General features: G+C 43.6%; 1 protein-coding gene across 3 annotated transcripts in view; it reads right to left on the minus strand.

The window, feature by feature from the left end:
• Positions 1–276: 276 nt before the first annotated feature.
• LOC138665253 (uncharacterized) overlaps positions 277–24,700 on the minus strand; it is a 31,702-nt gene continuing 7,278 nt past the window's right edge. Inside the window, exons 2-8 of one of the 3 annotated variants that reach the window (XM_069752561.1) lie at positions 18,630–19,497; positions 13,628–13,713; positions 13,449–13,527; positions 13,265–13,362; positions 10,734–10,842; positions 1,517–1,670; positions 277–1,436 (exon numbers count right to left, since the gene is read on the minus strand). In XM_069752561.1, the coding sequence (XP_069608662.1) occupies positions 680–1,436; positions 1,517–1,670; positions 10,734–10,842; positions 13,265–13,362; positions 13,449–13,527; positions 13,628–13,713; positions 18,630–19,476 (2,130 nt within the window). In that variant the 5' untranslated portion in view covers positions 19,477–19,497 and the 3' untranslated portion in view covers positions 277–679. Of the gene's footprint in view, positions 1,437–1,516; positions 1,671–4,180; positions 4,249–10,733; positions 10,843–13,264; positions 13,363–13,448; positions 13,528–13,627; positions 13,714–18,629; positions 19,498–24,700 lie in introns of those variants that run through there. The other 2 variants (XM_069752562.1, XM_069752563.1) reach the window with 2 other exon arrangements.

The raw sequence follows: 24,700 nt of genomic DNA on the forward strand, positions 1-24,700 counted from the left end.
GAGCAAAGTACTGCAGTGCGCAGGCGTCGGGCCTCTCTGACCGTGGCTGAAGATCAGAAGAGGACGTCTTGGAATGAAGATGGGAGGCGCCGCAGCGGACCAGAGACACCTATCCGACCGGACCAGCAGCGGAACCGCCCCTGGGTGAGTATAATCTAACGTCTTTTTCTCCTCTTTCAGGTAACATCGGGGGCTTATCTACAGCATTACAGAATGCTGTAGATAAGCCCCTGATGCCGGTTGGCTTACCTCACCCGCGATTTTCGGGGTGACAGGTTCCCTTTAAAAGGATAACAGCTGTGGGCTGAGCTCCAATCCACCTGTGGCTGTTAAAAGGTACAGGATGGATGATTAAATTGTAAATTTATTTTGTTTGGATCACATTAAACAATTTAGTGTTCAAACTATGTGTATTTTCTTACTCATTACATTTAAGGCTTGAACCTTCTGTAAAATGATGTTGGACACACATTGTTGGAGATTGTAAGACATTGTTTACTGTATGCTGTACAAGTCATTACTACAATTTACAATCTACAAATGTATTTTTTTTGGTTTAAAAACACATAGTTCAACATTTCCCCCCCCCCCAAAAAAAAAAAAATAACAAACTTATGAAATAACAAAACATGTTTATGACAAAGAATATATATTACGAATTATAAAAAGAGCCAGAACATCAAGGAGGAGGTACATGCCTGGGTGATACAGACATTTCTGATGTTAGATGTTGTGGGTGAAAGTTGGCTGAAGAAGAGGGAAAAGTGTGGAGTGAAGGGTTATACGCTGTGGCTGTTTGAAGAGCAGTATAGGTATGGGCAGAATGCGATGGAGGCAAGGGATTGTGTGGTTGGCGACCACAAAAAAAACGAGGTCGATTTTTGATAGAAACATGAAATTGAGAGTCTAATTCCGAGCCTGCGACTGTTCTGTAAGGCCTATGTGGCCGAGAATAAGTCATATGAGAATGGCCAGTAGCTGGAGGTGGGATAATGGTATTAACCATTGTGTAGCCAGTTTGTTGCCAATGCTCCAAAACAGTGAATAATTCAATGGGGTCATTAGGTGGGATGGCTGCCTGAACCACTATTTGTAAAGCAGCCCGAGTCCGAAGGCGAATCTGCTCTGGCACACGCCGTACATAAGGGACCAAGCTGCGGCAAAATGACTCCTCACCATCATCATTTATAAGGCGGCTTAAATAATCAAGAACCCTGGTATCAAACTCAGTCACAGTAGAGGTGGTCAGCCCCTTTCTCTTATGGGACCATCTTGAAGAACAGGAAGGAACATTTGCTGGCTCTGGTGCTGTGGAAGTGGAAGTAGCAACTGTGACCTCTTCAGTTTTCTCCAGTTCCTCTACCTCTTCAGTGGCAGATATGTCCAAGGCCTCTTCTTCCAAAGCAGGATCCACATCTTGTACGTTGCTTTTGGAGCTGAAATGCGTAATAAAAAAATAATTACAATGCACACCTGTAAACATTTTGGCAATGTACATATCAAATATTGCACTTACGGGTGCTGCTCAATAATTGATGATAGCAAGCTAAGCCGTTCAAAATATATGTATGGCCTCTTTTTTTTAGCGGACAATCCACTTTTAATATTCTGCATTGTCTCCCTCGGGTTCTGATCTTGGCAGCTTCTCCGGTCTCTAGTTACATTATCCACTGTAAAGTAATCATTACATATAGGTATTCAAAATTGTCAAAAAAATTAGGGAATTAAATATTTTCTAAAATTTTTTTGTGGTTGCTAATATCTATACAGTTCTAAAATGTTGCGTTATAATTCAACTTTTTCCGACAACCCCCTTACACACTATATAGACTTAAATACTATGATATACAGTCATGACCGAAAGTGTTGGCACCCTTGAAATTGTTCCAGAAAATTATTGCAATTACACGTGTTTTGGTATACTTGTTTATATGTATTGGAACACACAAAAAAGACAAATTTAAATATAATTTCACAGAAAAGTCCAAACAATAGGCTGGACATAATTGTTAGCGCCGTTCCAAAATTGGGAGTAAACATCTTTATTTCAAGCATGTGATGCTCGTTCAAACTCGCCTGTGGCAAGTTACAGGTGTGGGCAATATGAAAAATCACCTTTTTATCTGATTTCAGGTGTGGAGAAGTTGACTCAATCTTTGCATTGTGTGTCTGTGTAAGCCACGCTACACATGGAGAACAGAAAGAGGAGGAGAAGAAATGCCCAGTCAAGGGAGCAGACTGGAAAAGTAAGATCTGCTCTGTCGACGTGACACACAAGCCACAGAATTGTAAGTTCTTAGCCCCGTAGCAAAAAATAAACAAAGACCCTGAGTACCCCTTTATGTCTGTTGGAGATTGTTAAAAAAAAAAAGTGTTTGTGTACTTTTTTGTTTACATTTTTAATATAGCAGTTGTTTCTGTTTTGGAAGCAGTTACCAATTACCGTATATAATCGAGTATAAGCTGAGATTTTCAGCCCATTTTTGTAAGGCTAAAAGTGCCCCTCTCGGCTTATACTCGAGTCATTGTCCCAGGGGGTCGGCGGGGAAGGGGGAGCGGCGGCTGTCACATCATACTCACTTGCTTCTCCGATGCAATGGTCTCTGGCGCTGACAGCTTGTTCCGGTGTTCAGTGGTCACATGGTACCGCTCATTAAAGTAATGAATATGGATGTGGAGCGCATATTCATTACTTTAATGAGCGGTACTATGTGACCACTTAACACAGGAACAAACTGCCTGCGCACGCCAGAGAGACCATCGGAGAAGCAGGGTCATACAGAGAGACGGCACCAGTAGGGGGTGAGTATGATGGGGGAGGGTGAGCCTTGCGATAGTCACCTGTCCCCATTCTACCGCCGGGCTCCGTCTTCCGCGTCCTCTGGTTGTGACGTTCAGGTCAGAGGGCGCAATGATGTGGTTAGTGCACGCACTCTGCCTTAACAGTCACTGCAGAGAGCTGGAAGACACAGCGGCGCGCGGCGGTGGAATGGGAACAGGTGAATATCGCAAGTGTCGGGAGCCTGAGCCAGCGGCAACTCCAGCACCTGACCCCTATAGTGCGCTGGTATCCCCGCCTCAGAATCTGGGCACCTCTCCCCCAGGGACAAGCGGTGAGTATCTTTTTTTTTTTTTTTTTTTTTTTTTAATTGCAGCAGCATATGGGGCATAATATTCTATGGAGCATCTTATGGGGTCATCAACCTTTGTCCAGCATTATATGGGGCATAATATTCTATGGAGCATCTTATGGGGCCATCAACCTTTGTGCAGCATTATATGGGGCATAATATTCTATGGAGCATCTTATGTTGTCATCAACCTTTGTGCAGCATAATATGGGGCATATTTTAATATGGAGCATCTTATGGGGCCCATCAAGAACTTTATGGAGCATTATATGGGGTGTATTTTGTATGGAGCATTATATGGGGCTCCTGATTCAATATGGATATTCAAAACACTTAAACCTACTGATGCCTCAATCTATTTTACTTTTACTGGTATCTATTTTTATTTTTGAAATTTACCAGTAGCTGCTGCATTTCCCACCCTAGGCTTATACTCGAGTGAATAAGTTTTCCAGTTTTTTTTATGGCAAAATTAGGGGTCTCGGCTTATACTCGAGTATATACGGTAATTTATTATTCCATATTCCCCACTACATCAATATTTTTTCTCATTGGTATCGCTTTGTCATACTTTAACCCCACATTTTTTTTTTTTTTTTTCAAACTTCGTTTAACTTAAGATTATACAACATAACACTGTTACATCATAGAACAAAAAACAATTCTCATTGCTCATTAATACTGTCTGGCAATTTAGCCATGCCCTTAACATACCATGGGTCTTATATCTTAACCAAAAGCATAAGACGCCCATGTCTTCATCACATAAAAATACTCATCGCATGGGGACTAATGTGAGTCAAAAGGAAATCAAACCAAGGCTTTCCTACTTTCTCAAATTTTTGAGGACATGGTCTATTTTTATATACCACCCTCTCAACAGGAAGCTATAGTTTTTACCATATTGACCCAGTGTGAAATTCGTAGGGATCTTCTATGCATCAATCTCATGGCAATAGCCTTGCTAGACAAAAACAATGTTACCCTTAGAAGAGAGTGTAAGGATAGTGCGGCCAGATCTCCACATCAAGGATTCCTAATAAACGCACCTTAGGGCAGAGTGGTACAGGGGGTTGTGTGATCTTGATGAGGATAATTTTGACCACTTTCCAAAAGTCTGCAATAGGAGAGCAATACCACATCAGGTGCATAAAATCTGCCGCCTCTTCCCCACACCTATGGCAATTTGCAGGGGTACCCATTTTATATATGCTCTTCAGTATGGCTCCTGCTTTTTGATAAATGTGTTTTCTTTCTGACACGCATTCTGCAAATTCAAGTGTCGGCTGCACTACAGCATGGTTGCTTTTTGTCCAATACAGGCTTCTTTAAGGTACCGTTACACTAAACGACTTACCAACGATCACGACCAGCGATACGACCTGGCCGTGATCGTTGGTAAGTCGTTGTGTGGTCCCTGGGGAGCTGTCACACAGACAGCTCTCTCCAGCGACCAACGATCAGGGGAACCAGGGTAAACATCGGGTTACTAAGTGCAGGGCCGCGCTTAGTAAACCGATATTTACCCTGGTTACCATTGTAAAAGTAAAAAAAAAAAAAAACACTACATACTCATATTCCAATGTCTGTCACGTCCCCCGCCGTCAGCTTCCCGCACTGACTGTGTCAGTGCCGGCCGTAAAGCAGAGCACACTGGTGACATCACCGCTGTGCTCTGCTTTACGGCCGGCGACGCTGACAGTCAGTGCAGGGAAGCTGACGGCTGGGGACGTGACAGACATCGGAATGTAAGTATGTAGTGTTTTTTTTTATTTTTAACTTTTACAATGGTAACCAGGGTAAATATCGGGTTACTAAGCGCGGCCCTGCACTTAGTAACCCGATATTTACCCTGGTTACAAGTGAACACATCGCTGGATCGGCATCACACACGCCGATCCAGCGATTAAAACCGGTGATCAGCGACCAAAAAAGGGTCCTGATCATTCCCCACGACCAACGATCTCCCAGCAGGGGCCTGATCGTTGGTCGCTGTCACACATAAGGAGATCGTTAGCGAGATCGTTGCTACGTCACAAAAAAGCGTGACGTTGCAACGATATCGTTAACGATATCGTTATGTGTGAAGGTACCTTTAGTCTGAAAAGCTTAATTGCCACCTTGACAATTAGACGAGGTATTTTACTTTCCCTTATTATTAGGATTATTTAGTCTAGAAAAAAGACGACTGAGGGGCGATCTAATAACCATGTATAAGTATATAAGGGGACAATACAAATATCTCGCTGAGGATTTGTTTATACCAAGGAAGGTGACGGGCACAAGGGGGCATTCTTTGCGTCTGGAGGAGAAAAGGTTTTTCCACCAACATAGAAGAGGATTCTTTACTGTTAGGGCAGTGAGAACCTGGAATTGCTTGCCTGAGGAGGTGGTGATGGCGAACTCAGTCGAGGGGTTCAAGAGAGGCCTGGATGTCTTCCTGGAGCAGAACAATATTGTATCATACAATTATTAGGTTCTGTAGAAGGACGTAAATCTGGGGATTTATTATGATGGAATATAGGCTGAACTGGATGGACAAATGTCTTTTTTCGGCCTTACTAACTATGTTACTATGTTACTTTTCTACTAATTACATTGTTACATCGTTGAATGCTACTGCTTAAATTTACACTTTCATGGCTTTGATCTTATTTACCTAAGTTTATCCTTCATTTACTCTCCCAGCAGTGCACACTCCTCCCTTTTCCAGATCTGTTAATTCTATTATTTATTACCAGTTTTTATTAGTTTAAAGGGAACCTGTCAGCAGAATTGTGCTGAGTAACCTACAGACACTGTAAAGGTACCTTCACACTAAACGACGCTGCAGCGATCCAGACAACGATCCGGATCGCTGCAGCGTCGCTGTTTGGTCGCTGGAGAGCTGTCACACAGACCGCTCTCCAGCGATCAACGATGCCGGTAACCAGGGTAAACATCGGGTTACTAAGCGCAGGGCCGCGCTTAGTAACCCGATGTTTACCCTGGTTACCATCCTAAAAGTAAAAAAAACAACCACTACATACTTACCTACCGCTGTCTGTCCCCGGCGCTGTGCTTCTCTGGTCTGGCTGTGAGCGCCGGGCAGCCGGAAAGCAGAGCGGTGACGTCACCGCTCTGCTTTCCGGCCGCTGTGCTCACAGCCAGACCAGAGAAGCACAGCGCCGGGGACAGACAGCGGTAGGTAAGTATGTAGCGTTTGTTTTTTTTACTTTTAGGATGGTAACCAGGGTAAACATCGGGTTACTAAGCGCGGCCCTGCGCTTAGTAACCCGATGTTTACCCTGGTTACCAGCGAAGACATCGCTGAATCGGTGTCACACACGCCGATTCAGCGATGTCAGCGGGAGAGCCAGCGACCAAAGAAAGGTCTGGCCCTCTAGCCCCGACCAACGACATCACAGCAGGATTCTGATCGCTGCTGCGTGTCAAACTAAACGATATCGCTAGCCAGGACGCTGCAACGTCACGGATCGCTAGCGATATCGTTTAGTGTGAAGGTACCTTAAGGTTGGCGCAGGTAAACTGATTATAAATGATACCTTGGTTGATGAAATCCTTCTTGTTAGCTGTTTAATCTTTACTTTCAGTTCTCAGTTAATGATAAGCTTGTGCTCCGGGGTGGCCTGTGGGGTCTTCATGTGGTGCACTGATTAGGTATTCATCACTCTGGCTTCTGACAGGTCACTGATCCCTCTTGGCTCCATCTTGCTAGTGGAAAAAAAAAATTGCCTCCTCCAAGATGGCGCCGCTGTTACTCAACACAATGCTGCTGACAGGTTCCCTTTAAGCCAAGAATCATGCTATCCCAACTGCATCTTTATCGGCAATTTTATCATTACTTATTGTATGTTTAAAGGAATACACCCACTAAGTGAGGTCAGCATTTTGCGCCCTTTTATGTATTTATACCTGTGTCTATAGCAGGTTTGTACAATGTGTTTTTCCTGATGAAAAAGGTCAGTTTGACCAAGAAACGTGTAGATTTAAAACTGTCCAAATCCCAATCTTTGGGGATTTAGATGTCAACCCCCCTCATAAGTACTCCACTTAAGACACAGGATAATTGTGAACCTAACCTGTAAAGTGATGACGTTTTTATTTTTACTATTTCTAGGTACAGTATATTCATATACACTGCTCAAAAAAATAAAGGGAACACTAAAATCCCACATCCTAGATATCACTGAATGAAATATTCCAGTTGTAAATCTTTATTCATTATATAGTGGAATAGTCTTGAGAACAATACAACCTAAAAATGATCAACGTAAATCACAACTAATATCCCATGGAGGTCTGGAGTTGGAATGATGCTCAAAATCAAAGTGGAAAATGAAGTTACAGGCTGATCCAACTTCAGTGGAAATGCCTCAAGACAAGGAAATGATGCTCAGTAGTGTGTGTCCTCCAAGTGCCTGTATGACCTCCCTACAACGCCTGAGCATGCTCCTGATGAGGTGGCATATGGTCTACTGAGGGATCTCCTCCCAGACCTGGATTAAAGCATCCGCCAACTCCTGGACAGTCTGCAGTGCAACGTGACATTGGTGGATGGTGCGAGCCATGATGTCCCAGATATGTTCAATCGGATTCAGGTCTGGGGAACGGGTGGGCCAGTCCATAGCTTCAATGCCTTCATTTTGCAGGAACTGCTGACACACTCCAGCCACATGAGGTCTGGCATTGTCCTGCATTAGGAGGAACCCAGGGCTAACCACATCAGCATATGGTCTCACAAGGGGTCTGATGATCTCATCTCGGTACCTAATGGCAGTCAGGCTACCTCTGGCGAGCACATGGAGGACTGTGCGGCCCTCCAAAGAAATGCCACCCCACACCATTACTGACCCACTGCTAAACCGGTCATGCTGAAGGATGTCGCAGGCAGCAGATCGCTCTCCACGGCGTCTCCAGACTGTCACGTCTGTAACATGTGCTCAGTGTGAACCTGCTTTCATCTGTGAAGAGCACAGGGCGCCAGTGGCGAATTTGCCAATCCTGGTGTTCTGTGGCAAATGCCAAACGTCCTGCACTGTGTTGAGCTGTGAGCACAACTCCCATCTGTGGACATTGGGCACTCAGACCATCCCCATGGAGTCGGTTTCTAACCGTTTGTGCAGACACATGCACATTTGTGGACTGCTGAAGGTCATTTTGCAGGGCTCTGGCACTGCTCCTCCTGTTCCTCCTTGCACAAAGACTGGAGGTAGCGGTCCTGCTGCTGGGTTGTTGCCCTCCTACGGCCCCCTCCATGTCTCCTGGTGTACTGGCCTGTCTCTTGGTAGCGCCTCCAGCCTCTGGACACTACGCTGACAGACACTGCAAACCTTCTTGCCACAGCTCGCATTGATGTGCCATCCCGGATGAGCTGCACTACCTGAGCCACTTGTGTGGGTTGTAGAGTCCGTTTCATGCTACCACGAGTGTGAAAGCACAACCAACATTCAAAAGTGACCAAAACATCAGCCAGAAAGCATTGGTACTGAGATGTGGTCTGTGGTCCCCACCTGCAGAACCACTCCTTTATTGAGTGTGACTTGATAATTGCTAATAATTTCTATCTGTTGTCTATTCCATTTACACAACAGCATGTGAAATTGATTGTCAAACAGTGTTGCTTCCTAACTGGACAGTTTGATTTACTTGGAGTTATATTCTGTTGTTTAAGTGTTCCCTTTATTTTTTTTAAGCAGTGTATGTTCAGTACATATTATCTGATCACCTACTGAGGATTCGCCGACACAAAAAGAGGACTTAGAAATCCTCCAAAAATCTTTCAAAAAGACACCAGAAAAAAAAGCAGAGATACTTACCCGCCCAGGCATCCAAACCAATGCACTATCAGGGTGCAGTGGACCAGATTAAAGATGGCAGCAACACAGGTGCAGCAATACCGATGAAACAGCCACTCTCAACCTACCAATCCATGGAGGGGGTGGCTGTTTGGTATATTAGTGCACAAAAGATACTAATCTGTATGCGGCATTATTCACATACAGGTGATGCAGAGCATCTGGCTTACAGCCTTTTAGTGACACCCATTCTCTTAGATCAGGTGGGCTGCCCAATGCTAACCAAAAGCATCCTGTGCAAACAGAGGCCACCGTTTACAGAGCCATCTGGGCCCAACTGCAACCTGAAGGAAAAAAAGGGCAAAAGACACAATATTCATTTCTCTTAAGTAGCGGCACATGTGACCACCAGGCAGCAGGAGGAAGCCTGCTCATTGTGCGCAGCGTCCTGGTGAGTTTTCCGCCAGCTGTGCTCTGCTTGTGAGCAGCGCATGACGTTCCTGCCATGCGCTGCTTACAAGCATAAAGCAGTTGAGCAGGACGCTGCGAGGGAGCGCCGTGTAGGTGAGAGTAATCGTTTGCATTTTTTAATGTATTTTGATGGGGCCATGCATATCAGCATGGGGATGGGGTTGGAGGCCAATTATAAGGATGGGGCCATGCATACCAGGATCGTGGTTGGGAGGAAATCATAGCAAGATAATATTATTAAAGAGAATTGAATATTTATCGCCCTCCATGCCTACGGGCGTGGAATGCAGTGGATATTAATTTCTCTTTAGCAGCGGGAACAAGCGTTAGCTGCAGCCGATGGCTCCAGCCTCCTGTGACCTGCTGCTCCACCGATGCCGTTCCCCCAACTCCCCACCACAGTCAGACTATACCGTACCCCACTATACAGCCGACCATAAGATGCAACCCCCCCCCCCCCCCATTTTTGGAGGAAAAAAGTGCATCTTATAGTCTAAAAAATACGGTAATGATAATAAAAAATTAAAGAAAAAAAAAAAGTTATGGTTCTTGGGAGAGGAAAAGAAAATGGAAAATCACCCCGGTCATGAAGGGGTTAAAGGTACATCCACATGGAACGTAAGTGAAGCAAAAAAGCAGCAACTATGGATTTTTCCACAAACCTAGTACATGTGGAATTTACCCCCATGCATTACAAAAGGTGAATATCAGCAGCATAAATTACATTTTGACGACTAAATCTTCAATTAGTATTTTACCCAGTGTGTGGACAGTAGTTTGGAGAAAACTCATTCACTTTGTTGGTCCGGTTAAATGCTGAAGATTTTTCTCTACCAACACAAATAGAGGAAAATCTGCAGGGTATCCACCTCTTGTTAACACTCAAAAATCTTCCAATACAGTGTTCTCGTAAAAACCTTGGGCTTCTTCGTATAGTGCCCATTCCTGGTTCTCAGCCTGCGTCAGGTACGTCTGCAGTACCATGCTGTTTTCCATGTCTGGCCCTGCACTTATGTTGCATGAAATAAGGTGAGAGAAGTGCATAAAATGAAACATTATAAATTGTGATGAGTTGAACTTTTTTTTTTCCTCAACAAGCGATTTTCCAATTTCTAATATAGTAGTGATGTCGCATTAAAATTAGATGTCGTTCTTTTACCCTGAAGCCACCAACACCAGAACCTGCCTTTTATGAATGGGGCTACTTTTTCCATATCTGGCTTCTGTATTATGCTCAATGTAACCTGATTTACTATCAGAATCACTAAAAAAAAAAAAAAAAAAAACGCACAAAAGAAACCCACACTTCTACAGGCACGTATTTATTACTGACCTTTATCTATAGGAATTTCCTCCTCATTTTGTTGATCACCCATCACATACGTCTCCTCTTCTTTTTCTTCTACTTTAACCTCCAGTTTAACATTGGTCAGATCTTCACCCTGATTTCACAGATGTAAAATTCAGTACACAGTTGGAGAAGTCCAAAAATACATTCTACAATGAATCCTGTGACACCCATTGATCTTTCCTTTGTGAGCGTTATAATTTATGCATCTTTTGTGTATATATATTGTGTGAAATACACAATTGCCAATTGTATATTTAGGTAATATTGTTGTATGGCCAGAAAGGGTTGTTAGCTTTGTATTATTTTAACCTGTTTAAAATATAATAAAATACAATTACCGTATCTGAAAAGAATATATACATTCTCAAAGTGCATTTACACTGGAACGTTCATTTCCCAATTAACAGGTCACTGACGACCAAGCAAAGCGTAGGGTGAAATGATTTTTAAGTTTGCTGAAAAATCATCACTCTCACAGTACATCATCCTGAGTGAACAGGACATGTGCTGCTGAAAACAATGTTATTCTGTGCACAGAGAACCATAGTGTGCGGCCAGCTATTAAACCCTCACTGATCGGCTTGCATGTAGCTGACAGGTGGCCGTTTAATGGCCTCGATCTGCCAGTGTAAATGCACCTTAAAGGGAATCTATCAGTAGGATTGCTCCCCCCTCCTGTCTATATGGGCATGGAAATCATAGGAAGCTGAATAAAATGATACCTTGCTATATGCGATCTGACGTCTTATTCCACAGATATCTATGTTTTTCTTATATGTAAATGAGCTGTTCCAGGCTATGGGCCATAGACTGATCTGTATGAGAATCTGTCTCCAAGGCTTATTTTACATGAAGGAGAGTTACCAGCGTGATGTGTGATGGCAGCTCTCTTCTGATCTCACCGCAGAGCTACTGTATGTGTGATTATACATGACACATCTGCTGATTCCTCTCCACTTTCATCTTACAGGCAGATAAGGTTGCCATAGAGCAGAGCTGTGAGAGCTGCAGCTGCTAATGTGTTTGTTATCAGAGAAAGTTCAGTTCTCCTGTTAGTTGTGTGTTAGTTACATGTCTCACATTGGTAACTCCCTCCTTCTTATAAAAACTAGCTCTGGAGGCAGATTCTCATGAAGATCAGTGTCCTATACATTGCCCTCAACAGCTCAGTTACATATAAGAAGAAGGTGGGTTTCTCTTGAACAAGACATCAGATTACAGATAGCAAGGTATCATTTTATTCAGCTTCCAATGACCTACTTGCCCATGAAGTCGGCTTATAAGTGTTGATCCTACTGACAGACTCCCTTTAAAATGAACCCGTTATGTCTGCAAATGCTATCTACCTGCAGATATAGGGTTACACTGCAGGTTAATAGCGTTCAAATGCTGTCCAGCCGCCTTACTGAAAGCACGGCTACCAGGAGAAAATTAACTTTATTCCTCCTGGGGGCTGCCAGCTTTCAGTCATAGAAATGTGCCCAGAGCGGCTGCAGTTGTGTCATTGTGAACAACAGCTGCAAGCGTGCCCCATCACTTTGATTGGCAGCTCACTCTTGACAAATGCGCTGCAAGCAAAGTGCCAGGGCGTGCTTATAGCCTACGCTCACTCCAGGAGGAATGGAGGTGCGCCTTATAAACCGAACACTGTTCTTACCGAGGGGGTCAATGCTCCGGGCCCGGAACTGGGGGTGTTGCGGTGGTTCTGTGATGTGCGGTGGTGGTACGGCGGCGAGCGGTAGCGGTATATGGCGGCCGCCATTCTTCTTCCGGGGTCCGGCTTCTCACTCAGTGCAGATGGAGGAAAGCCAGGATCTCCATCCGTGCCTGCCTCTACTCGAGGTCTCCAGGAAAATGGCCGCGTATGCGGCACAGGCGCAGATAGAGATCTCGGTACCAAGATCTCGGAAGATGAGATCTCAGCACCAAGATCTCCATCTGCGCATGCGCCGCCCCAGCAGCCATTTTCCCAGAGTCCACCGCATAGTAAACAGTGGGCTTTCACAAAATGTCAGCAGAGCCCCCGCAGCGCCACTCTTGCCTCCTCCAGTAGCAATCCTGGGACCCTGCTCCACTTCGGCCTGCACCACCGAACACCCGAAGCGTCGCACATTCGAACACCTCTATCTCCCAGTCTGGAGTCCGCAGTATCGCCCCACTCCTGCCCCCGCCAGCCGCGACCCTGGGACCCCACTTCACCGCAGCCACCAACCCTGGTAAGCAATAAGACACCTGGATTGTAAGAAGCACCACCATTTTATTTTTAAAAAAGTTTTTTTTCCTATTTTTCGCCTCAAAATTTGGGGTGCGTCTTATAAACCGAAAAATACGGTAATTATCTCCAAGTAGCCATACTTTCAGCCAGATGTCCAGACAGCATTGGAATGCTATTAACCTGCAGATTAACCCTATATACATAGGTTAATAGACATGAGGACATGACCGGTTCCCTTTAAGACTATGTTGACCTCAGGCTCTATAAGAATTAGGTAGGTGTCTTGGTTCAGTCTTACCTGATGATCCTTTTTAACACTGTCATTCCGGCCTAGAAAAACTTGAGAATACAAAGGACTGGAACATCTCTCTGGCGGATTTTTCGTACACGATCCATCTGTTAGAATCACAGAGACAATGATGGAACACACTGTATGTAATCCTCAAACTTATCTACACTATAAACAATAGAGGTCTCCTTACTCTGCTGATCAGCCCTTATATACATCTCCTCCTCTTCTTTGTCTATGACTTCGATCTTAATGTCCAGTAGACCATCAGCCTAAACAGACAAAGTAAGAAATACAGAATTTAAAATAATTTCATGCACAGTGTCTAAACTGAAATGAAATAACATTGTACAATAAGTCGGTTTTATTTACCTGATGAACCTGCTGCTTTTTGTGACAATCCTGGGAATGCAGAGGACCAGGACATTTCTCTGATCTTGATCTTTTTTTGGACGGAGCTGTAGTAAAACACAAACCGATGGAGATAAGAATGTACATGTGTATATACACAAGTCCAGTTCTGTCAAACCAATTGTGCAAACCACAATAAGAGTCAGTCAAAAGTTTAGAGGAATGATAATGACACTCGCTGGTAATTTAAAGGTTCTTAATTATAATTGGAAAGTGATTGCAGCATCGAGGAGCACACATTCTGGCCAACTGTGTCAATATGCCATAGGTCTGAACTTTTATTCATGCGGAAGCACCCTCTCCCAGCAACAGGAAGCTGGGAGTGCACTCCTGAATAGCCATTATGGGGCAAACCCTTTAAATTCTTGTCACATGACAAATCACACAAGAGGAACGGTTACAGGTTACAGCTTAGAATTGTACTGATAAATTGTTTTATTTAAAGGGAACCTGTCAGCAGATTTTGCCGCTATAAGATGCGGCAACCGCCTTTCAGGGCTTATCTTCAGCATTCTATAATGCTGTAGATAAGCCCCCGGTCTGACCTGCAAGGTAAAAAAAATAACTTTTATTATACTCACCTGGGGGGCGTTCTGGTCCGATGGGTGTCGCAGGTCCGGGTCCTCCCATCTTCTTGCGATGCCGCCCTCCTGTTGCTTCATCGCTCCCCGGCATCGCGCTCCTGAGCAGGCATACTTATAATATAACATATTCTGCAGCGCTTTACAGTTTTGCAAACATTATCATCGCTGTCCCCAATGAGGTTCACAATCTAAATTCCTTATCAGTATGTCTTTGGAATGTGGGAGGAAACCGGAGAACCCGGAGGAAACCCATGCAAACACTGGGAGAACATACAAACTCCTTGCAGATGTTGTCCTTGGTGGGATTTGAACCCAGGACTCCAGTGCTGCAAGGCTGCAGTGCTAACCACTGAGCCACCATGCTGCCCTATTGAGTGCGCAGGTGCCGGGAAATATCAGAGAGGCCCAGCACCTGCGCACTGCAGTACTTTGCTCTGCCCTCAACAGGCTAGAGAAGTACGCCTGCGCCGGAGCGCAATGCCGGGGAGCGACGAAGCAACAGGAAGGCGGAATCACAATAAGTTTGGAGGTGCCGGACCCGGACCTGTGACACCAATCATACCGCCTTATTATGAGTATAATAAAAGTTATTTTTCTTATCTTTCAGGTCGGACCAGGGGCTTATCCAGAGCATTCTCGAATGCTGTATATAAGCCCTGAAAGGCGGTGGCCATAGCTTATATCGGCCAAACCTGGTGACAGGTTCTGTTTAAACCTTTTACTAGCAAGGGCACAAGTCAGAGCTCCTTTCCCTCATCTCTTTACCTGTAAAGTCTATAGTGAACCTAAAGGTGGATTCAAGACCTTTTCTAACTATTTGTACCCCTTTTCCCAATTTGGCCAATGAGACGTCTTAGTTTAACGAAAGATAATAACTAATTATTCTGTTACTAATCAATACATTAAAGGTACCTTCACACTGAACAATTTAACAACGATATCGCTAGCGATTCGTGACGTTGCAGCGCCCTGGCTAGCGATATCGTTGTGTTTGACATGCAGCAGCGATCTGGATCCTGCTGTGACATCGTTGGTCGGAGCAGAAAGGCCAGAACTTTATTTCGCCGCTGGATCTCCCGCAGACATCGCTGAATCGGCGTGTGTGACGCCGATGCAGCGATGTCTTCACTGGTAACCAGGGTAAACATTGGGTTACTAAGCGCAGGGCCGCGCTTAGTAACCCAATGTTTACCCTGGTTACCAGTGTAAATGTAAAAAAAACCAAACACTACATACTTACATTGTGGTGTCCGTCCCCCGGCGCTCTGCTTCCCTGCACTGTCAGCGCCGGCCGGCCGTAAAGCACAGCGGTGACGTCACCGCTCTGCTTTACGGCCAGCCGGCACTCACAGTCAGTGCAGGAAGCAGAGCGCCGGGGGACAGACACCGGAATGTAAGTATGTAGTGTTTGTTTTTTTTACATTTACACTGGTAACCAGGGTAAACATCGGGTTACTAAGCGCGGCCCTGCGCTTAGTAACCCGATGTTTACCCTGGTTACCAGGGGACTTCTCATAGTTGGTCACTGGAGAGCTGTCTGTGTGACACCTCTCCAGCGACCACACAGCGACGCTGCAGCGATCGGCATCGTTGTCTAGATCGCTGCATCGTCGCTAAATGTAACGGTACCTTTACTATGACTCAAATGTCTTCAAGCATTTGGTAAATATGTGCATGTAGGCAAAGACATAATAAGCATGTATAAACTATGAATGAATTATATATTTAATTTTTAGGTGTCATGGATCAGAATTATAGCCACAATTCTTTCATGCTTGCAAATTCCTCTGTGACATTTTCACAATTTGTCTGTTGTCTAAAAAAAAAAAAAAAATCAGTATGGGGGAACAAATATGATTTTTTTTATATCACTTTATAATTCCAATTTATTAAAAGTGTGAAAATTGTTCTGGCATTGAGAGTAATTATTAATTTAAAAAAAAAAGAAAGTATGACGGCACCAGGATGAGTGGTTATTGATGGTAATTGATATAGGCAAACAAGCTGCAAAAAATCAATGTTTCATGCGGCACGCAGACAAACCGTGGATTAGAATCGCATAGTGGTGCACAACCAAGCAGCAAGTCATATAAGGGCGTCCAGAGAGAAAAAAGAAAAAAGTTGGCACTCACCCAGCGATGAAAGTAGAAAAGTCCTTTATTTATCCATACAATGGGATGCGGACATGCCTGAAGGGCTGCAGTACAAACGAGAGGGTGCGAGGAGGGAACCGGACGACGGCCGTTTCGCGTGGACTGCGCTTCAACGGGTCCAGGTAGGTATGTCATACCTGGACCCGTTGAAGCGCAGTCCGCGCAAAACGGCCGTCGTCCGGTTCCCTCCTCGCACCCTCTCGTTTGTACTGCAGCCCTACAGGCATGTCCGCATCCCATTGTATGGATAAATAAAGGACTTTTCTACTTTCATCATTGGGTGAGTGCCAACTTTTTTCTTTCTGGACGTAATTATTAATTTCCCCAACACAAGAGATCAAAAGCAGAAACATAATCTAGGAATGGACTACTGAGCACATAATATTTCTTTTAGAAACTAGATACACCTTAGAGAAATCAGGTTCTACAGGGTTAAACCCAATACTGAATACAGAGGCATAGGAGATCGGGCGCCTTAGGGTTCATCGAAAATGCATGCTAGTAAAATTATTTAGACAGAGTCTTGCATTATCATGTTTTTTGTATAACTGAATTGCCCTAAAAGATTTTTAAACAACGGTCTAGTAAGGTTACTTAAGATTCAAAAGGATGAAATTAACCCCTTCACAACATCTGCCGCACATATAAGCATCTAATACTCTGCAAAAGCATTTTCCCCCACATATAGGTATCAGCGTATTCAGGAGAAATTGCACAACAAATTGTATCGTCCATTTTCTCCTGTTACCCTTGTGAAAATGAAAAATTGGGAGCTTCATAAACATTGTTGCGGCAAAAAATAAAAATGTTCATTTTTTCATTGCTTTCATTCCTGTCAAGTGCCTAAAGGATTCATACACTTCTTGAATGTGGTTTTGAGCATACATATGAGAACATTTTACACTTTTGAGTCACAGTCAAGGAGATTTTCCTATACATTAAAAATCAACAGTATGCATTCCCATAACTTTCCAGATATTTTACAGAAAGAGCCTTAAAGAGGTTGTCCACTACATTGTACAATGCCCCCACCGATTTAAACCTTGTAAAAATGTATTTTTGTAAATACCACACGTTGCCATCTGTGCCTGTGATTGGCGCCATCGGTGACTACTCACTCGGCATCACGTGACCCCGGCTGCAGCCGCCGCTGACATCCTGCACGCAATCTCCGATCCTCACAAGATCCTCTTTTAAACTCCCCTCTTATCTCCTCTTCCCACAATCGCATACAAGATTTTTCCCTTGTATCGCTCCAACTCTGGAACGCTCTACCCCAACATATCAGACTCTCGCATACCACGGAAACCTTCAAAAGGAACCTGAAGACCAACATCTTCTAACAAGCCTAGAGCCTGCAGCAACTCTCGTTCTGCCAAACCAACCAGCACAACCAGCTCACCTACTGTATCCTCACCCATCCCCGTAGACTGAGCCCGCACGGGCAGGGTCCTCTCTCCTCCTGTACCAGTCAGTGATTTGTTTTGCTCAAGATTATGGTACTTGTTTTTGGTTATGTACGCCACTTTTCATATGTAAAGCGCCATGTATGCAATAAGAATAAATAATATTAAAAGTGCCGACAAGTTCCGGATCTCCTGCACTCCCCCAGGCGTGAGCCAGTCGCGCGCACCCCTGATTGACTGGGTTGTGGGCGGTGTTTCACCGCACGTCACAGCCCAGCATCCAGCGCACTCTTTCCCTCGGTCCTCAGCTTTTATTGGCCGCAAGCGCGTGCTGGATACTGGGCTGTGATACGCCGCCAACAGCCCAGTCAATCAGAAGGGGTGAGCGAGACTGGGTCACGCTGGGGAAAATACGGGAGATCCGGAACTTGACGTGACAACAGCAGATGTCAGCGATAGCGCAGAGAGGTATTTACAAAAATACTTCTTTACAAGGTTTAAATCGGTGGGAGCCTTACACAATGTAGTGGACAACCTCTTTAAAAAAAACTAATGAATAGAGAGAGGCCACACATGTCTAGTCAGAATGTGACTGGAAGTATGCAAATTGCATTATTTGCCATCACATGACAGCCCACTCTTGTCCACTGGAACATCCTGACAGAGTGAGCACTGCGAGGATTCGTGACAAACCTGCACAACCCCTTTAACCTTCACGATTCATAATTAAATTGTCGAGACAGAATTCAAAAACTAAAAATTTTTCATCCTTGACGATGTCTTCCTCTGATACAGACTCAGCTCTTTTGGGTTAGTTTACCTGAATCTTTGAAAAGAGATGCACGTCCGCAAAGGTCAGAATCGTCAATGTTTGATAGGTGTGGCAAATAATCTGAAACTTCTTCCAATCTTGTTTTGCTACTGTTGTCTTCAACAGAAGTTTCCATGTTCTGCGGCGCCGTGGTTCGATCCTCTACAATTGGAGATAGCGAAGATGTCTGTTCAAGAAAGTTTGGTTCAGTTGTTTGGAACAAGACGTTTCTCGTAGGAGCGGTTTTCTTCAAGGGTGAAGAAAATTCTTGACTTTCAGAAGAATGTAATGTAGGTTTATCACCAGTGGGTGTGGAGGTCAGTGTGTGGATTCCCTGTACGCTGTTCCCTGTCCAGATTAATGTAGAATTTATCAGTGTGCTGTATGTTTGAGTGCTGAAGCTTCGAAATCCGGGTTTGGTCAAATCGTCTTCATGACTGCTCAAATTTTCAGTCTCTGCCATTTCAATCAGACACAGTTTTTGAGCGGGTGACTCGAAAACTCGCTTTGTGCTTCGGTGACGATTTTTTTTCAAATTCTCTTCTATTATGGTTTCGCCCTCGCTGACAGTGGGGAATATGGATGGTATCGCATCGGGTTTTAATTTTATTCCGTTATAATGGTAGTCGTAACAATCAGCTGAGAAATGTCCAGAGCATATTACATATTTACTGGTTGCGCGGCTATCCATTATTTTCTTTGATAATGCGTGGATGTCATTAAATTTTTGTCCACTGCTCTCCAGCCATGATATTATTTTGCCAATATCATTTGGGAATTTGTGAAACATTATCGCTTGACTTTGGCCTTTGCGTCCGGATTTGTTGCAACACTGGTTCACAATGCACGAAGGCATGTTTACAAAAAATGTTTTTTTCTGTAAAAAAAACAAAAAAAAACAGGAAAAATGTATTAAATTTATTATTTAATTCAAATTATATTTAGTTTTATTAATCCGGCCATATATAATGCCTTCGATACTGGTTATTGGGTGAATGACAGCTACAGTATGGTTGTGAAAATGCCACTTAGTGGACATGGAAACAACGCTAAAAAAAAAAATTAAGTAAAAAAAACACAAAAACATTGGTTCAGGTAAATCATAGCAGCTGGTCAAATGTTAAGAGATAAAGGTATACTTAAAGGAGTTGTTTGGGACTTTTATATCAATATCAAGGCGATGTGGAGGGATAAAATACAGAACCCCCCCCCACACACACACACACACACACACACACAATGACGAGCTGTTCCTAGTGCCGGTTGGATGGTCCAAGTTGCTGAGCTGCACAGCACAGTTCCGTCATGTGCATAGTGGCCGTGGCGGGGTACTGCACATCCACCCCCTATTTATACAAACAATGGGTAGATGTACTGTACTTAGTTGCTGCCACTATTTAGGTGATGGAGCAGTGCAGCTCTGCAATTGGGCACATCAAGCTGGAAGCAGGGACAGATGAACAGCACCCCCAGCAGTCAGATATTGATGGCCTGTGCATGCATTTGTGGCTATACTGTAAATCACTAATATTTGAATTGCAAAAGTAGAACCTTTTTCGCTTTATAAGGCTATTTGTTTCCCTACACATTCAACTTAGACAGTCATAAATCAGAAGAGGGGAGCTCTGAAAATGAGAGATAAAAGAGACAAACTTTCCCATTGGATCATCAGGATGCGTTCACTGATGGATTCTCAGTTAACTCATTCTGCAGCCAGCAATCAATAGTGCAACACAAGGCAAAATGTGCAAAATTACTAATGCAACACGATTTTAAAAACTAGTTTTAGCCAAAAATATAAAAATGCAATCAAATAAACACGTCTACATTATTATCTGCTGCATGTCCTTGTGTTCAGTGTGCACCCTTGATATGTACGGTGTTACTACGTGACATGTACAGTGTGCATATTTTTACCTAGGTCCTTGACATGTATTCATCTCATATCTGCTCAATCTGGCCATGTACCGTACCTATTTTTTTTTTTATCTAAAGCTATGTCCTATGTATATAGAATGACTATCTCAACCTATCACTATCTATGTAGTCTCTCAACTGTGAAACGGGGTGAGGGGAAGATTTTTTTTTTTTTTTAATTGGTAGCAAAGAGGTCGTAAAAGAGGGATATTTGGGCAGCACGGTGGCGCAGTGGTTAGCACAGCAGTCTTGCAGCACTGGGGTCCTCGGTTCTAATCCCACCTTGGACAACATCTGCAAAGAGTTTGTATGTTCTCTCTGTGTTTGCATGGGTTTCCTCTGGGTTCTCCGGTTTCCTCCCACATTCCAAAGACATACTGATAGGGACTTTAGATTGTGAGCCCCATCAGGGACAGTGATGATAATGTGTGCAACCTGTAAAGCGCTGCGGAATATGTTAGCGCTATATAAAAATAAAGATTATTATTTGTACACTTATTGCCAATGCAGACTCACTGGTAATGTAAGAAGACACTGCTGCAATATGTTTCCTGCTGCTCATTGTCACTCCAGTTGTCTGCATAGCCCGGCTCTAGAATCGTCATCAGGATTTACTGCTATGTACAACATAAGGGAACAACGGTGCCTGTGGAAGATCTTGGCGGGGGAGACAAGTCATTCAGAGAAGAATAACTTGTCACTCCATGACTAGACAACAGTGGTGGGATCAAAAAGGGAGAGAAGCCAAAGATGTAAGAGCAGGACCAAGCCCCTGTACTTCCAGCTTATTGTAGAAAAACTGGACAAGGGATTGGAATCAAAGAGAAATGGGGTATGTAGACCACCAGTCTAGCAGCTTATGTGTAAGAAGCTCTGGAGTTTTAATCATATTGTCCAATGCACCGACGCTTCTGGACAAAGGTAAAGTAAATTGAATCTAAAAAACCGATAACATTCCAGCACATGGTATAAATAATTCAATGATAATAAACACATATCCTTGTGTTGTTGTCATAAGAAGAGACTATGCATGTCAGACGTGTCCACCCTTAGTCAATGCTCATACTTTAAACACATTGGTTCCGTTTTTGACCACAGTTCTCATTACTAAATAAAGGATTTCATTTTTAACATCAATTTAATTTTTTTTTATCTATAAAGGAATAGTTCAGGGACAAAATATACAGTAAGATGTAGGGGAGGGTCTGGTCTAAGCTCTATATATAAAAAAAAAGTCAGGTCTGGTCTGTAAATTGGGTGGTTTAGTATGGAATTTGTATAATAGGTTGAGCAATGGGTTAGGATTTAAAAAAAAAAAGTCTAGCATTTAGTATGTAGGCAGGGATTTAAGTTTGAGGGCAGTAAACAAAAGGATATACATTTTCATGTATGGGATCTCTATTTATTTAGGTGATCTGGTGTGTGTTCTGAACTCATTTTGGTAAAAAAAAGGGATTTATATGTAATATTTGTCATTCATATGCTGTAAATTGGGAGGGTGCGCCATATAGATTGGGAGGGCACAAAGTGACACGTGACACTTTCTAGAATCCTCATATGTCCCTTCCCAAAAGTTGACAAGTAAGATCACAAGTCAGGAGAATCTATGTCTACATAGGTTTAGGCCCCGTAGGCAGGTCTCAGACATTCAGAGTCTCCTCTCGCTTAAGCTAGATCTACAGGTGGTGAGTACACTTTGGATTTTCCATCCAGATTTGTGTGTGGAAAACACAGGATTACGTACCGGTAATGCTCTTTTATAGAGCCACGACAGCACCCACTGAGAGAGGGGATCCGCCCCTAGGAACAGGAAACCCTACGGAGAGATAAAAGGGGCGGCCCCCCCAGTTTGGGTTACAGAGATTGCGAGGAACCGCCCACCAGTTTTAGTAGACAATTCTTTATCATCATTCATTATAATTTAACTATGTATAAGTACAAGAATCCACCACCCTTAACAGTGCTCATATGTACACTAATATATGTAAATGGGAGGGAAGTGAAGGGGTGCTGTCGTGGCTCTATAAAAGAGCATTACCGGTACGTAATCCGGCGTTTTCTCTTCGCCACGACAGCACCCACTGAGAGACTTTCAGAGATAGTTATTTGGGGGGGATTATCGTATTAAGGACTGATCTACCGAAACACAAGTCAGTGGAGGCAGATAGATCTAATCTATAGTGACTATAGAAGGTAGTAGGAGAAGACCAGGTTGCGGCCTTACATATGAGTTCTATAGGAACCTCTGCTCGTTCAGCCCAGGATGATGCTATCGCCCGGGTGGAATGTGCTTTCACAGTCTCAGGTGGATTCTCCCCTTTAGATGAATAGGCCAGGTATATCGCCTCCCGAATCCATCGGGATAGTGTGCCTTTTGTAACACCAGATCCTTTCCTTTGACCCTGGAAGGAAACAAAGAGCCCTGCTCTTCCTCCAGGCGCTAGTCCTATCCAGATAAGTTATTATAGCCCTTCTCACATCTAAAGTATGGTACTTCTCTTCTTCCTGGTCTGTAGGATTATTATAGAAAGAAGGAAGAAGGATCTCTTGAGATCTATGGAATTTTGTACACATTTTAGGTAGGTAGGAAGGGTCTGTTTTCAGGACAATTCTATCAGGAAATATTGACATAAAGGGAGGATCTACTGATAGTGCCTGTATGTCACCTACTCTTCTTGCCGATACTAACGCGACAAGAAGAACGGTCTTAAGTGAAATATATTTAATGTGAGCTAAGTCTAGAGGCTCAAATGGATGACCTGTTAATGCTTCCAGGACCAAATTAATATCCCAAGGAGGCATCTGCGGAATCTGAACTGGCTCTGATCTCTGGCAAGCTGAAATAAATCTAGCTATCCATCTATTACCCGCAACATTGTGACTATACAAGGCCCCTAGAGCAGAAACTTGTACTTTCAGAGTATTAACTGAAAGGCCTAGGTCACGTCCTTTTTGAAGAAATTCTAGAATAGTGGAGACTGGAATTTCACTAGATAACGCCGATGGATAGAGATTTAGAAATTTCTTCCACACTCTCACATATATGTCAGTAGTGGATCTTTTTCTACTTGTTAACAAGGTATTAATTACACTATCGGAGAAGCCTCTTAGTTTTAACAGCTGCCTCTCAAATTCCAGGCTGTCAACCTTAGTCCCTTCACATGAGGGTGGTTGAAGGGCCCCTGGGAAAGAAGATCCTGATCCTCCGGGAGGATCCACGGATCCGAGATGGACATGGCTCTGAGCAGGGAAAACCATGGTCTTTTTGGCCAAAATGGGGCAATCAGGATTATATTTGCCCGGTCCTCCCTTATCTTCCTGATTACTGTTGGTAAAAGAATCAGAGGAGGAAAAGCGTATGCTTTCTGAAATGTCCAAGGAGTCTGAAGGGCATCGAGAATGTCGGGATTGTCGGCCCGGAACATTGAAGCGAATCTTTTTAGTTGTCGGTTTTGTCTTGTGGCGAAGAGATTTATCTCGGGTGTACCCCATTTCATAGTTATCATTTTGAAAATTTGATGATTTAGGACCCACTCTCCTTGGTGGAGGGTATGACGACTGAGGAAGTCTGCTCTTGAGTTGTCCACTCCTCTGACATGTAGCGCTGACAGGGACAGAAGATGTTCTTCGGCTATGGTTAGAATGTCTTCGGTTATAGACATGAGCGTTCCTGATCTTGTTCCTCCTTGATGATTGATATAGGCGACTGATGTCATGTTGTCGGACAGAATTCTGGTATGTGTCCCGTGTAGCTGAGGGAAGGAATTCACATAGAGCATGATAGATAGCTTTTAGCTCTCTTATATTAGAAGAGTTGTCTGACTCCGTGACTGACCATAATCCTTGGACTAAATGGTCTTTTAAATGTGCGCCCCAGCCAGTAGGACTGGCATCAGTATATATTATATTTGAGGGTTTAACTACCCAGGGGACTCCACTGACCAGGTTTTTTGGATCTAGCCACCATATCAGAGATTGGATTACATTATTAGAAAGGGAAATTTTAATATTTAAATGACCATGAGATTTTTCTTCTTCATGTAAAATTGCATACTGTAAATGCCTCGAGTGAAATAGGGCCCATGGAACCGCTGAAATACATGACGTGAAGGAGCCAAGAAGGGACATGCCTTCTCTCAAAGAAATTAGGGGTTTATCTATTA

The sequence above is a fragment of the Ranitomeya imitator genome, chromosome 2 (assembly GCF_032444005.1).
Source record: "Ranitomeya imitator isolate aRanImi1 chromosome 2, aRanImi1.pri, whole genome shotgun sequence".
NCBI lineage: Eukaryota > Metazoa > Chordata > Amphibia > Anura > Dendrobatidae > Ranitomeya > Ranitomeya imitator.